The sequence below is a fragment of the Myotis daubentonii genome, chromosome 1, assembly GCF_963259705.1.
Source record: "Myotis daubentonii chromosome 1, mMyoDau2.1, whole genome shotgun sequence".
Lineage (NCBI taxonomy): Eukaryota > Metazoa > Chordata > Mammalia > Chiroptera > Vespertilionidae > Myotis > Myotis daubentonii.
In genome coordinates, this window is record NC_081840.1 from 134,335,811 (window position 1) to 134,352,452 (window position 16,642).

Genomic DNA, 16,642 nt, shown 5'->3' on the forward strand with positions numbered 1-16,642 from the left:
ATGCTAAGTTGAAGTCAAACATAAAAGGCCAATACTGTATTATTCCATTTACTAGTATATGGAATGTACTGGGTTAATCCATATAGACAGAAAGCAGATTACTGGTTGCTAGAGGTTTGTGGGATGAGGGAGGAGAGAATGGGGACTGACTGTTCATGGTTATACGTGTTTTTGGTGTGTGTTTTTTTTTTGTATAATGAAAATGTTTTGGAATTAGCTACTGATGATAATGGTAGACCACTGTAAATGTACTAACAGCCATTGAATTGTATACTTACAAATGGTTAAAATGAATTTAATGTTATGTGAATCTTTTTTAAAATATATTTTATTGATTTTTTACAGAGAGGAAGAGAGAGAGATAGAGAGTTAGAAACATCGATCAGCTGCCTCCTGCACATCCCCCACTGGGGAAGTGCCTGCAACCCACGTACATGCCCTTGACCGGAATCGAACCTGGGACCCTTCAGTCCGCAGGCTGACGCTCTATCCACTGAGCCAAACCGGTTTTGGCTGTTATGTGAATCTTACCTCAATAAAAAGATATTTGACAAAAACCTTATTGGAATGGATTCATGAATAACTGAGGGGGGACAAATGGGTGTGGAGTCAGTGAGAATATGAAAAACTTAGAAAAATTACTTGGAAGGGGTTGTAGGGTAGGGAGGTTTCCTTAGGATGGGTAAAATTTTGGCCACTTAGTGTAATGAAGCTATTTCCAAGAGGACATGCTAGTATAAAGCAGAAGAGGAAATTGCTGGAATGATTTCTTAGATAGGCAAGACGAGATGCATTTTCTATATAAATGAATGAAAGGAGTGGGCTTAGAGTGGAGCATGGCTAGTTGACCCATGTTACAGGAGGAAAGGCATGTGGACAGCTGTGTAGGTAGATTGGTGGCAGCACTTATTAGGTTTTATTCTGATTTTTCCTATGAAATGTGAAGCAAGATGATTAGCTGAGAATGATGAGGTGGAACGAAGGATGATTAACTGAAATGAAAGAGGACGTGGAAATTTAAGGAGGGGTAAAGGTCTTTGAATAGTTTCTAGGAATAGAGGAAAAAGAAAGATTTAGAAAAATGTAGTATGGCATTGCCATGATGCAATGAAATGAGTAATCGTGAATATGTAATTTTAATCATCATGATTGTGGGCCTCTCTTCACTCAAGTTCTGCTGCACAGATGTAAATGGAGGAGGTGGTGGGTTTTGTGTAGATCCAAGCCTATGCATAGTGATGCTATCAACTAGGAGTGCATGGGACACTCACCTGGGCCCTTACTACTTTGGCAGCCCCTGAAGACATTTCCCTGCCTGGAGCCAAAGTTGTGACTGGACCAGCCCTTGTGGTGGTTGTTTTTAAGATTGCAAGATGCACCTTAGCAACAACCATCAAAGAAGTTTGAAAAAACAAGCTTCATTACTCATAAGTCCTAGAGGATCATTTGGGGCCATACATTTAGGTCATAGTGGGAGAGAGAGAGAGAGAGAGAGAGAGCGCTGGCCAGGGTTTCTGCCTTTATTGGAACCAAGGGTGGAGGACCTAGACTTTTGTGGGTCCACTCTTTATTGGTGAATTTTAAAAATAACAGCAAGGAAAGGAAAAGCAGGGTCAGTCCAACAGTCCCTTATCTAGGTCAACCAAGGCTTTCTAAAAGGGGGACTTCAGGGCTGCAGCTGCCTGGTTCTTTATCTAGTTGTGTAGCTGGCCATGTGTTTAGTCGAGCGGATGTCTTTGAAATGGGTGCCTCAGCAATCAACAGCTTAATGTTAGGCACTTACACGACGGTCAAAAAGCTAACTATCCATCACTTGCACTATGTGGAGAATTGTACTTTTCAGTTTTTGCTCCAAGAGTATGGGGAAGCATGAGAAGAGCCAGGATGACTGGCTGTCTAACATCTGTAAGAAAGGAAGAGAGAACATGAGAGAGGATGAAAGGAATTGATAAGATTGTAGGACCATTAGCTAGTAGGGCCTGGTGCTGTCAAAACACTGTTGCGGTTGAGATATGAGAGGGAGTGAACTGGAACAATGGGGATGAAGGTTGTGGAGTGAGTCACTTGTAATTAAGATCAAGGAAATGTTATTAGTAATGATAATCCTCCAAGGATTGGTGGCAGAGGTCGTTTTTCATCAGGGCTCTCCTTCACAATCACCAATAAGAAGAAATCAAGAAATGAAGAAGAAAAGAAGAAATGAAGATGAATATTGAAATGACAAAGAATGACAGTGAGACAAGGGCTGATGCCGTCAAGGATTGAGCTGTAGTGCGTAGTCTGCGGATGACTGCAACAAACTGGCACAGAGAGTGAACCCTTTGATGTTCAGAGTTTCAAAGCTGGGTATTTCGGAAACGGAGAATTATCTGGAAGTGGCTACTGGTACAGGAAGGACACCTATCCACTTCTGAGTTCTGTGTTGGGAGGGCTGTGGGAGGAAAGGAGGCACCGTTTGAAAGGGCTGCAGGGAAAATAGTTCCAGGGCAGATCCTGCTTCCAGTTAAAGAAGACACTATACGTTACATCCGATGCATGTACTATTATCCTTTTAATAATAGGCTGTTAGTTTTCATGTTCAGACAGGTTACTTTGGTGGAGATGAAAGATTTGGTTTTAGCATTCACCACAGAGATCTGATTAAATCCCAGAAGCATTAGCATGGTTTATATATCCTTTCTTTGTGTAATGGGTCCACCTAAGGCAGTGATGGCGAACCTATGAACTCATTTTTTTGGTTGATTGTTCTTTGTTAAATGGCATTTAAATATATAAAATAAATATAAAAATATAAATCTTTGTTTTACTATGGTTGCAAATATCAAAAAATTTCTATATGTGACACAGCACCAGAGTTAAGTAAGGGTTTTTCTAAATGCTGACACGCCAAGCTCAAAAGGTTCGCCATCACTGACCTAAGGGATGATGCTGCCATAAAGAAGATTTGGGTGGAAATGCTCTGTAGAACAAGTGTTAGTCCTTTATAATAAAAGCCTAATATACAAATCGACTGAATGGCAGAATGACCGGTCACTATGATGTGCACTGACCACCAGCGGGCAGACGCTCAACACAGGAGCCGCCCCCGGTGGTCAGCACGCTCCCACAGGGGGAGCGCAGCTCAGCCAGAAGCTGGGCTCATGGCTGGTGAGTGCAGTGGCAGTGGTGGGAGCCTCTCCTGCCTCCGTGGCAGTGCTAAGGATGTCCAACTACTGGCTTAGGCCTGCTCCTCGGGGGGAGCGGGCCTAAATCATCAGTTGGACATCCCCTGAGGGCTCCTGGACTGTAACGGGGCACTGACCAGGCTGAAGGATCCCCTCAAGTGCATGAACTTTGTGCACCGGGCTTCTTGTGTCTTAATAAATGAGTAACTCCCCCAGTTGCATCTGCATCTCACTCTTTAAATTTAACAGATGAAACTTTACCATGTCAAGAAGCATCGGTCACCAAGCAGGAACTATGCCATCCTGATACAAGTCTCTGCAGATTTGACTCTACAGATGCAGGATTAAGATGTAAGTGTTAAATTGGCATACCCAGCTTGTTGGTGTGTGATCCATTCATGAGACTCAGATCACTAATAGGAATATAAGATACTCACTTGTTATTTGGTATTTGTTGACATTTATGCCCAAGTTTTAGCTGGAATGTTATTGGAAGATTGATTTATTCAACAAGTGAAATATATTAAATATATCAATTTAAGGTGATATTACTTTGTAAAACAGTTCCACTAAAGACAATTTTTTGGAATTTTATACGTAATGATTCTTTAAAATCTCAATGTGATTATGAATAGTCAATTATATAAATAAAATTATTTTCATAAATTAGCTAAGGTCAGATATTATGCTATTTAAAAAATCAAAACCAAAGCACTTGTCCAAAGAAAGATAGAAAATTTTCATTTTTTTATGGCAATGCAATGGTTCTCATTTTGGGGGATGCCCATCTGAGTGAATTGAAGAACTTGAAAAATAGAATTGCTGGTTCATTCTAAGGTTTATTGAACCAAAATTTCCAGATATGAGTTTGTGTATAAATCCCACTGTAACACCAACCATGGCAGTAACCACTCTCATAGCCTGTGAGAGTCCACCAGGATCTCTCTCCTCTCTTTAGCGTGTCAGCCCTGTGGATTTGAATTTGACATGTGTGGCTGGGCATCAGAAGCACCTGCTGGGCACATTTCCTGGTTGCGCACAAATGCAAGAAGAGTTCCTGCTTTAGAATCTCCACCTCAGCAGGATCAAAGTAGTGATGATGAAGGTAGGAATAAAAAATAATATCTTTTATATATTATGACTGTATGCAGACATTTGATCAGGGTCTTGAACATACTGAGTATATTTTATTGAAACTATATTATGCCATAGATAGTGAAAATGGAAAAATCAATAATTTCCAACAGTGTAAAGGAAAAATTACACTAGGTTAATTAACTATTTTAATTTTGTAAATTTTATTATTTTTTATCATCAGGAGATGATAAATTTTTCATGAACAATAACAAAAAAAGGTTTATCAACTCTGTTAGCTCTCCCTATTCCTGCAGTATTGTCAATGAGTTTCTTCCTCTTATTCTAACACTAATTTGTTATTTCTGTGTACTTTTCTCTTTATTACTTTATTTTTTTTTTGGTAGGGGTATTGTTAGTTACTTTTAAAAAGTATAATTTAAAATTTTATTCCAGCAGAAACTAATCTATTTCCATGTAGATTTTATTGTCCCCATAGTTTTGCCTTTTCCGGAGTATCATATAGTTGGAGTCATAAAGTATAAAGCCTTTTGAGATTGGCTCCTGAGTAATATGCATTTTCATTTTCTCCATGTCTTTCAATGGGCTCAACTAGGTGAACCACAGTTTATCCATTCACCTACTGAGGAAGTCTTGGTTGCTTTCAAGTTTTAGCAATTATGAATAAAGCTGCTCTAAACACCCATATGAAGGTTTTTGTGTGGATCTACATTTTTCAGCTCCTTTGAGTAAATACCATGGAGCACAATTGCTGAATTATATGGAAAAGTATGGTTAGTTTTGTAAGAAAGTGTCAAACTACTTTCAAAAGTGTCTGTGATCCCACCAGAAATGAATGATATTTCTGTTGTGCTGCATCCTCTCCAGAATTTGGTGTTGCCAGTATTCAGGATTTTGGCCATTTTAATGGGTGTGTAATGGAATCTCATTGTTTACTTTTTATTTCCCTGATGACATATTATATGGAGTATTTTTATATACATATTTGTCATCTGTATATCTTCTTTAGTTAGGTGTCTGTTAAGATCTTTGGTTATTAGTCTTTTATATATAATGTTTTTATGGTTATTTAAAAACTTTGACATATATCTTTAATATTAAATTTATTTAATAATCCTAAAGAGCTTCAATATGTTTGTCACTTTCTGGAATAGAATGAACTTGTCATAATTTAAATTACCATTTTTAACCGTCCCTTTTTTTTTCCTTTTTTTTTTTCCATCACCATTAGTCCCTCTATACCTTCTTCCATCTTCACCCACCACTCTTTTTAGGTCTTGAATTATAGTTTGATATTTTAAAAAATATTTTTAAGTAAATATCGTTTGAAGCTATTATGTTTTCAAATGTTACAAGGATATATTTTATTATTTTCTTTAGTCATTTTTTTTTGGTTTCTATTATTTTATCCTCTTCCTTTCAGTTTCTTTTCCTTCTTGCAAAGGTTCACTTTTTAAATTACTTGTTTTTTATTTACATAAGATTTGTGGTGATGAACTTGCTTAGTATTTGTAAACTTTAAACATTTTTAAATTGGCCTCACCCCTAAATAATAAGTTATGTGGTGATACAATTTTAAAATGAAAGTCTGTTTGTTTCACTTCTAACTACACGGTGATAGTCCTTTTCTCCTGATATCTACTGTAGATTTGCTTTTTCTCTATCCTTCCTCCATTCTTTCCTGATGTTTTTCTTTGTACCTACCTCCCTGTTCAGTGATTTTGTTGTAGCATTACTTAGCTCTCTGATACCTTACCTGAGTAACAATACTAGCTTATGGTTTCATATTTCATGGCAATGCTTGGAGTCTTGCACATCCTGCCTCTTATAGCCCGAGGCAGTGAGGGAAGGTTCCCCCGCCCTAGCCTTTGCTTTTGTTAAGAGAATTTGACTCTTCTCCTTTAGCTTTTGCAAAATTTAAATTAGTCAAAATTCAAGCTATGACAGCCTGCTTTTTATCCTAAAGCCCATGTTCTGTGGTTTCAGCCCTGCTCATCACTTGGCATATTTTTTTCTTTTCTCTTGAGATGGCATTTGACCTGTCTTTGCCTTTATAAAAATGTGTTTTCTATTTATCATTTCCTTGTGTATAGGTCCAAGACAAAGTATTAACTTACTGTGCTATTTTCATTAAAGTCTAACATTTCTAATAAATAGGAGTTTCATTTAATTTAAATGCATAGTTTTTAGAAGCTGCAGGAATATTTACTAACTTACAAAACAAGCATTTGAAAGATTATTTTTGAAAATTGAAGTTATAGAATTATGGAAATATCTTTGTATTGTCTACATTATTGAGTTAAACAACAATCAAAATTGGTTTTAAGAATTAGATGGGAAGAAATTGATTGATAATATTTTTAGGTAATAAAAAATTCACAGGTGCCTTTAGTAAGACTATAGATATTCGATGCTTCCATCTAGTTTCTTAAGAAAGAGGGCATTTGAATTATATTCTGTCACACACAAAAAAAGATTCCAAATAGCCTCAGCAACCTTAAGAAAGAAGAACGAAGTGAAGGTATCACAATAGCTGATATAAAACTATACTTCAAGGCCATTGTAATCAAAACAGCCTGGCACTGGCATAAGAACAGGCATATAGATCAATGGAACAGAACAGAGAGCCCAGAAATCAGCCCTCCCCTTTTATAGGCAATTAATATTGGACAAAGGCAGCAAGCACATACAATGGAGTGAAAACAGTCTCTTCACTATATGGTGTTGAGAAAATTAGGTACATGCAAAAGAAATTAAAGTAGACCACCAACTTATACCATACACATGAATAAAATCAGAATGGACAAAAGACTTAAATGTAAATCACGAAACCATAAAAATTCTAGAAGAAATTATAGCCAGTAAAATCTCAGACATCTCTCATAGCAATATTTTTGGTGACATATCTCATAGGGCAAGGGAAACAATGAAGAAAATATAAAAATGGGACAACATCAAATTAAAAAGCTTCTGCACAGCAAGGAAACCATCAATAAAATGAAAACCCATTGAATGGTAGAGCATTATTCCACTGATACACCTGATATGGGGTTAATTTCCAAAACATATAAGAAGTTATACAGCTGAACACCAGTAAGAATAACAATCCATCTAAAAAATGGGTCCGGCTGGCATGGCTCGGTGTTGATTTTCAACCTATGAACTAGGAGGTCATGGTTCAATTCCTGGTCAGGGCACATGCCCGAATTGAGGGCTGAATCCCCAATGTGGGGTGTGCAGGAGGCAGCTGATCAATGATTCTCTCTCATCATTGATGTTTCTATTTCTCTCTCCCTCTCCCTTCCTCTCTGAAATTAATAAAAATGTATTTTTTAAAAATGGGCAAAGTACCTGAATACTAGTAGACACTTCGCCAAAGAGGACATAGAAATGTCCAAACGACATATGAAAAAATGCTTAATATCACTAATCATCAAAGAGATGTAAATTAAAACTGCGATGAGATATCACCTCACACCTGCCAGAATGGCTACCATCAATAAATCAATAAACAATAAGTGCTGGCAAGACTGTGGAGAAAAGGGAACCCTCGTACACTGCTGGTGGGAATGCAGACTGATGCAGCCACTGTGAAAAACAGTATTGAGTTTCCTCAAAAATTTAAAATTGGAGCTGCCTTTTGACTCAGTGGTCACGCTTCTGGGAATATATCCTAAGAGTCCTGAAACACCAGTCAGAAAGAATATTTCACCCCTATGTTCATTACAGTGTTATTTACAATAGCCAAGATCTGGAAACAGAGTCCAAGTGCCCATCAGTAGATGCGGGGATTAAAAGCTATGGTACATTTACACAATGGAATACTACCCAGCTGTAAGAAAGAAGGAAATCTTACCCTTTGCAACAGCATGGATGTACTTGGAGAATATAATGCTTAAGTGAAATAATTCAGTCAGAGAAAGACAAATACCATATGAAATCACTTATATGTGGAATCTAATGAGCAAAAGAAACTGATTAACAACAAAGTAGAACCAGAGGCATGGATATATGGAACAGACTGACAGCTGTCAGGGGGGATTGAAGTGGAGACTAGATGAAAGAAGGTGAAGGGATTAGCCATGGAATATGTATGCATAACCCATAGACACAGACAATAGTGAGGGAAGGGTAGACGGGCTGGGTGGAGATGGGCAAAGCAGGGGGCACGAGGTAGAAATGGGAACATCTGTAACAGTGTCAACAATAAGAACAAAGTGAAAAATGGAATTAGTGAGATTTGAGAAGTGCACAGCAACATCCTTGTCAAGAGAAAGTGGGATTCCAGTAACACATGGCATGTGCTGCCATCATAATTACTCAGATTAGCACAGATCATGAGATGAATTGCAAATAGAAGGTAAGATGCTGAGAGATAAAAATGTCTGACATCTAAGCTCCTGGTTCTGGGCTTTCAAATTCTTAAGATTTACACCATTGCAACCCTGGTCCTCAGGCCTTCAGACTCAGATTGAATTGTACCAACTTTCCTGGTTCTCCAGCTTGCAGATAGCAGACTATGGGATTTCTCAGCCTCCATAACTCTGTGAGCCAATTCCATAATTGAGATATTTATAGTTTTGTTTCTATTGGCTCTGTTTCCCTGGAGAATTCTTACTAATACATGTTTGATTCTGAAATGTTTTTCTAAAAAAATATAAAAGACTTCAATATATAAAAAATATTCTGTCAAATTATAAAGGTTTCTCTGTAAAAAGTGGAAAAATAATCAAAAGGGAAGAGAATTTTAAAAAGAAAGCTGAAGAATTCTTTTTTAAAAAAATATATTTTATTGATTTTTTACAGAGAGGAAGGGAGAAGGATAGAGTTAGAAACATCCATGAGAGAGAAACATCGATCAGCTGCCTCCTGCACACCTCCCACTGGGGATGTGCCCGCAACCAAGGTACATGCCCTTGACCGGAATCGAACCTGGGACCCTTCAGTCCACAGGCCGACACTCTATCCTCTGAGCCAAACCGGTCAGGGCTGAAGAATTCTTGATTAAAGGAAAATTACATTGTGATATTTAAAAGAAAATGAACATTTGGTGGCACTGAGATTTTTATAAGACTATTGAATTTTCATTTGGGGTGCATGATCAAACTTTTATTTCAGACATTTGGAGCAGATTTCAATGCACTTTAGGAAGTACATGTGGAAACGGAAACCTGTCATTTGTAGTTGATGCAATAATTTCATACCATCATATTTTAAATAAAATATTTGTGATTCAAGTCTGATTTTGAAAACTCTAAAAATACAATAATTTTATTTAAGCAGAAAATACCTAATTTGTTTCTAAATTGCTTCCTTTTCCTTTATTTTTCAGATTACTATATGTGGGTAGGAGCTAACCATGCTTCTACTCTTGACCATTTAGACAGCAGGGCTTATCTGAACAGCTCTGTGTGTCACTGCTTGGGCAAGAGCTGCCATTTGCAGTTCTATTATGCTATGGAAAATAGTGTTCTGAGAGTAAGTCTGTATAACAATAAGGTAAGAAGAAACTTGCATTTATTTCAAAACCATTGAGTAAATGAAATTTCTAATCTTGGCAACTTCTTTTTCAATTTTCAGTTATGTAGGCTTTAGGTATTCTTTAGCTTGATTTTATTTAGTATACAGTTAAAAAGAAATATTAAGAAGCTGGTTTAGGAAATACTGCCATATGCAAAAGCCAATGTGATAATTTGCAAAAGCAATGTGATAATCCTATATAATAATAGGCTAATACGTAAATTGTCCCCTCGACCAGGAGTTTGACTGGGTGTTCGACCAGGGCCCTGCAGCCCCTCCCCCCCAGCCGGCCCTGCCCCTGATCAGCCCCCCCCTCCAATTGGGGGCATGGCTGGCCCACCCACCTCCCATGTTCCCTCTGCCCCCCTGCGCCAGCACCGCCTGATCAGCCCCGATTGGGGTGGGTCGGCTGGACCCTACCTGTGCACAAATTCATGCACTGGGCCTCGAGTATATCATAAAACTGTTAACATTAATAAAAATATATTAAAGAAACTATAGGTCTAATAAAATGAGCTATTTGGGAATCTTTTGTTACCTCTCTATTAAAGCTCTGATATGATCTGTTTTGGATTTTAGATGTGTATACCACTAAAGTTCTAAATATGATGAAAGCAAATTACTCATTCTTGTACCAGTAGATAATATTTTAAAGGCTGGCAATTACTAACTAGTTACAGACAAATGAGTCATTTGAATGAAAGAAATGGCACAATGGGCAGAGTAAAAGTTGTGGCGGTAATGCTAGCCTAAGCCTTTTTTTTTTTAACCTAACTATAACTAAAAACAGTTCTCTACATGTGGGAAAATACCTGAGACACCGAGAATTTCTATTGTGAGGAAAAATTTACTTAAAAATAGAAGTAAATAAATCATAGGGGCAAACAGTAATCATTCTAGAAATGGGGAATATTTGACAATAATTGCAGTAATTCTGGTATTGGAAAAAGTAAGACAGTAAAAGCATCCAAATTTGTTTCCTTTGGCTCAGGATACTTTGGGTAAATCCAGGTGAAACTTGCACATGACTTCAGCTAGGTTCATTTTTTTAACAAAAATTCATTTATCATCTGCACTTATTAAGTTCCAATAACCATCCGTCAGTAGCATTTTCTTCTCTTTCATCCTCAAATTTCAGAATGCTTATTAGCAAGATATTTGAAAATTCAAGATGAAGTCTTTTTCTTCCTAGTTCTATTATATCACTTCCACCTTTCCCTTTTGTGTCATTTTCATCACGTGCAGTCTTCTTTCTTCTAGTTTTCTTTTCCAAGATATTCACAGAGTTCTAAAGCATAAAGTTGGATTAATACTCTCATTTGGTGGCCTAATACATTTTCCCTTGTTATGAGAATAAGACACAATGTCTAGCATTCTGTAACTAGGTTATATTTTTGTAATAGTATGTATTTTGCAGTAGTATTTGGCAGCCTAATGCCCTGGAATCTACTTGGTATATTTCATTCAATTTGCAAAAATATCTCCCTGCCCTTTCTGTAGTTCTCAAAACTTTCCAGATACATGGGGGAAAGTTTACAAAACAAACAAACAAAAAGGTTAAACTTTACCCATATATGTTGTAGTATTTATGTTTCAGTGATTTTTCAGTTATTGTTACCTATGCTATGTAAACCAAGCCCAGATAGCCTCTATGCAATTTGTAACCAGCTATAATTTCCAGTACCCTTCTTCAACAAAGAACTTCTAGAATAATATTGTTACATTTATGTTATAGCTAAAGGCCTTTAAAAATATATGGCCCTATGATAGTGCTTACACAGCAGGTAATTAATTAATATTTGATAAATGCTTAATGAGTTATCATACATTTAAATAAAATTTGTATTATATATCTTATAATTTTGGGGATTATTTTAATCTGCTCTGAACACCAGTGATGGATTTTTAAAGTTTTAGTATATGTAGAATGGAGTTATGAATTACTGAAAATGAGAGATATCATTTCTCTGGTGGCTTTGGGATGCTACAAGAAAAGACGGAAACAAACTGTCTTCAGATGTCACCTCATATAACAAGAATGCAGTTATCAGCAATCCATTTCCCACATTATAAGAACAGAAGTTTATTAGTTGAGAACTAATCTGGTATATTAACCGGAAGCAATTAAAAGTACATCATAGAGAGTATCGACTGATGTTTGATTTATTAGTTTACCTAGTATTCTGCATGACAGCGGTCTATTTTTTCTGACACTCTACTTGCTATATTTTATACACATAACACAAATCTGTAACAAAGTACATTTAAGTCACAAGTTAATGTTTCATCACACTCTTAAAAAAGACTCCAAACCTATCGTTTACAAAATTAGCTCTTGATGAAAATGATAATTTACATCTTCCAGGAATACAATAAACATTTAAGATATGTGCAGGTAAATAAAGAAATGTCTAGTGAGAATGCTGAATTATTTTCTTTATAGTCAGAGGATATAGAACTTGAGAAATAGAAAACAGGTGAGAGGCAAGTTGTTAAATAAAAAGTTGACTCAGTAAGCTTATGTGTGTAGCAGTTCTAGTTTGGGATTAGTAAAGCAGTAACCATAGCAACAGCCTATCTTTTATCCTGAGGAGAGTTTCCTTGTCAGTGAGCCAAGGGCAGTGCCCAACTTGTGCTGCTTCTACATATTTTCTAAATTTCCACTGGCAAACAGGAAGAAAACAGTTGGGGCAGGAAAGACAGTGCCTTAGAAATATCTTTTCTTGAATTATACAGTTTTTAAAGCCATAATAAACTTTCCTTGAAGGAAGGTCTTTCAGTACATGATCCTATCCTGCATACAATAAAAAGTAGTTAAAAATAAAATGAATAAACTCTTGAAATTGGTTCCTTTTATTTTCTTCACTGGAAGAGGGAAGGATAAGCAGATATCTCTAAAATATGTAGTAATATTTTTCTTAAAGGGTAAAATGGCATTATTGATGCTGGTCTCGGGGTGTAAAGATATTTTTAACATTTTTATTTATTGATTAAGATAATAAAAAATTAGAATATCCCTTGAAAGGCTTTTCTGAACTGGGAGTCTCTTTCACATTGACATCTGTTGAAAGTAACTAGATAAAAGTCTGTGAGGACAGAAATAAAATAAAAGCTGATTTTGTTTAGTTGGGGTTAATTATTTTTCTTTTTCATTGTAGCATGAGACAGGAAAATGTGGTAGAAAAATCTGGATTTCATACACAATATACAATTAACCTAGTGTATGAAATTCCATTTACGATATAGAAAGAACTCTGCTCATTTTTCATAAAAAAATGTAAATGCATTATTCTTCCAGTAGAACAGAGGGGAATCAATTAGTCATTGTGAAAAAAGAGCACAGTTTCTCTCAGTTATTCTCATAAAATGAAAGTGAGGGGAAGTGATGAATACAGCTTGCCAAGCAGTGTCACTAAAATCATCTGTGGAGGACGAGTGTCTTGAAGCGGAATAACTGAAGTCGCATAGGAAATAATTATATTCTTGTGTGTCTCACCTTTTTATAACTCCAGTTCACCCTGATGTGACCATGAAAACATGTCTAACATGTATGTTTCACTGTCTGTGTTAAGAGTTGATATAAATAAGTCTTAAGAGTTGATATAAATAAGTCATGAAGTGAAGTACATTTTAGTAGGTTTAGGCTATCTTCTGAAATATTTAAGACTTGAAAATAGGAGTAGAAATCAGAGGGTAAAGGACTAAGTTGAAAATAGATTCATTTTCTAGAAAATCTTGCATATGAACCAAATAAGTGGAGCCAACTAGGGAGATAAATGCTTGCAAGAGTGTGAAAAGGTGTGAGTGTCATGTGTCATTACAACTAGATGTCACCTTCCAGTGCCATTGCCTATCTCACAGTAAAAGGAGGGCACAGAGGCATCTCAAAGCTCAGTCGAAGACATAATTGTGCCACTTTTTGCACTTCTACTGTGTTGATATATGAAAAATTAATGCACCCTATAGGTAAATATTCTGAACATTACCAGGGAAATGTCAAATTAACTTGACTGTTTGATAAACTCCAAAGAAAAATAGGATTATTTCAGAGTCACCAATTATAAAGCCCAATACCAGAGGCAAAATTTTGGAGTACATTAGGGACTTTTATTGAGCATGTTACCTCATAATGCATCCTATATAATAAAAGCCTAATATGCAAATCAATTGAAGGGTGGAACAACCCGCCGCTATGACGTGCACTGACCACCAGGGGGCAGATGCTTAATGCAGGAGCTGCACCCAGCCCACAGGCCCCAGGTCAGCCAAGGTGGATGCCAATGGAGGGCCCTCTGATTGCCCCGCCGGTCGCCCCTTAGAGGGAGGTGACCGGCAGCAGCGGTGGGGGGCAGGGCCGGCGAGTGGCTCCAGGCTGGCCAAGGAGGATGACAGTGGGGGCCCCCTGATTGCCTCACTGGTCGCCCTGCAGATCAGCCCTGATCACCGGCCAGTCCTAGGGACCCTACCCATGCACCAATTTCGTACACTGAGCCTTTAGTAGTAACACAATTCTGCATACACTTTGCAACCTGGGAAATGATCATTATGCAGATGTATAATATAGCATGTTGTACATTCTGTAGGTTTGGACAAATGATAATGGCATATGCATCATTATATTATCATACAGACTATTTTCACTGCCCTAAACATCCTTGCTACGCCACCTATTCGTGTCCCCCCATTTCCTTCGTTTCCTTTAAAAAATGTTATACACCCGTTTCACCAATGCTTTAGGTTTTTTAGCACTTAATATCATACAGGTAGGGTAAACTCTATTAAAATGTAATTAAGAGAGTACGTATGTAAGTATGAGAGTAGAATGTGGGGAATGAGTAATGTCTTTTTATTCTAATCAAAGGAAGAAGAAATATTTTGGACATACAATACATCAACTCACAAAAAATGGGTGAAAACAGATGTGTTAATACCAGAAGAACTGAAGACATTTAAGGTATAAAAGGGAAGAGCAAGTATTTTTTTTATCATGTTTCATTATTAGCTGTGTAGTGGTGAATTTATCACCCATTGCCAAATTTAAATTAGCATTTACATTAAAGATGTAGACTTATATGTTTGGGGAAAGTGATTACCTACTTCTTTTCATTCTACCTAGACCTTTTCAGGCCAAACTTCCCCTGAGTGGAGGACCCAGAGTGAAAGTTGTCTCTAGAAAACTTACTTGAGCTTTTGTTGAAATTGTGCTGAAATAATTATATGACAACATTTTCTTAAACTTTCATATTGAATGTTTGCCTGTCATTTTTTTCTTTTCTAGTATTATAGCAATATCACAAAATAGAGTAAGTTAGTGGGATAACATTTTAATATCTGGTATTAATTGCTACTTAGAATTTTATTTTTGAAGTGCAGTAATTTAATATAAATATATACTTTAATGCAACATAAAATAAACGTATTGCATTAAAGTGTATATTTATATTGGAATATAAGTATATGTATAGCTTCTGAAAGCAATTTCATTCTTTATGCTAATGCCATATTCATACATGTCTCTGGGTGTTAACAGGGAGAACCCAAATGACACTCATCTGTAATCATGAGATTTTTCAAATACTGTTTACTTCTGAAGTTGGAATTTCGGAACCATAGCATTTTTGTAACAATCTCAGTAAAGTTGAGGCTTATAACATAGCCTACTGAGTTAACATTTTGACACTATTTAAACTTTTCTAAGCTGATACCTTTCTTTATTAGTACTTTATATGAAATGAGTACTAAATGATTGGAGTTTCATCTTTTTTTATGTAGACTGAATGTTAAAATTTTGTTAATTAACCCCAAGATAAAACAAAGTAAAATATAAAGAAAATAATTTGGAAGTTATTTTAGGTTTCCAAGTGCATATTAAATGTAAGTAGATTTTTAATAGTAGCAGATTTTGGGGACTTAAGTTTAAATTTTGAGACAAGTTTAAATTTTTCAATATTAGAAGTCAAACTGATATTTCTACATGTCTGATTGCTTGCTGTTATGAAAATATACAGCTTTAGATCCAATAATTTTATACATTTTTACTATGATACTCATGGGAAAGTGTATAGAAGATTACAAAGTTTTCTTAATGTTAGATATTTAAATTCAATATTATTTTCTAGACTAAATCATTAAGTATATTTGCAAACCGAACTTAATCTTAAGTAATTCTTAACAAACAAATAATAAATTGGTTGTTCATGTTTTTGCAAAGCAGAAAACTTATTCAGAAACTTTAAGCCAGAAGAGATAAAAGAAGTTGGCTTTTATTTCTAGTATCTTATTTACATGTTAGCAACTTCTAGTTCACCACTGTTCAATAGAACTTTCTGTGGTAATGGAAATTTTCTATATCCGCGCTTCCCAACATGGTAGCCACAAACTGCATGTGACTAATTAAACACTTAAAATGTGGCTAGTGCCACAGAGGGGCTGAATTTTAATTAATTTAAATTGAAATATCCCAAAGTAGCTATGGGCTATCATATTGGACAGTAGAGAATTAGTATTTGCTCTCCAGTCAACTCTTTCTGTCTTTTCCTCTTGGTGTTGACTATTGCTCTTGGTAGAATCTGAAGGAAGATTAATACTTTGACATTGCTCTGGCGAGTGGAAAGGTGGTGGGTTCGATTCCCTGTCAGAGTACATGTCTAGGTTGCAGCTTCAATCCCTGGTTGGGGCATGTGTGGGAGACAACTGATGGATGTTTCTCTCTCATGTGGATCTCTCTCTCCGCCCCCCTCTCTTTTTCTCTCTCTCAAATCAATTTAAAGAATCAGTTATAATCAGTTCCTACAAAAGTATTTTGATATTTTCTTACATTGGACTAGGAACATATGGTTGTTTCACTAGCTAGTATTGTATAC

The 16,642-nt window shown here is 36.3% G+C and overlaps 1 protein-coding gene across 1 annotated transcript in view; it reads left to right on the top strand.

Moving 5' to 3' along the window:
- The window catches only part of MALRD1 (MAM and LDL receptor class A domain containing 1), a 629,377-nt gene that overhangs the window by 55,717 nt on the left and 557,018 nt on the right, over positions 1-16,642 (top strand). The window contains exons 6-9 of the mRNA XM_059660668.1: positions 3,414-3,515; positions 4,123-4,269; positions 9,592-9,758; positions 14,641-14,733. Coding sequence (XP_059516651.1) covers positions 3,414-3,515; positions 4,123-4,269; positions 9,592-9,758; positions 14,641-14,733 — 509 coding nt within the window. The remainder of the gene's footprint in view (positions 1-3,413; positions 3,516-4,122; positions 4,270-9,591; positions 9,759-14,640; positions 14,734-16,642) is intronic.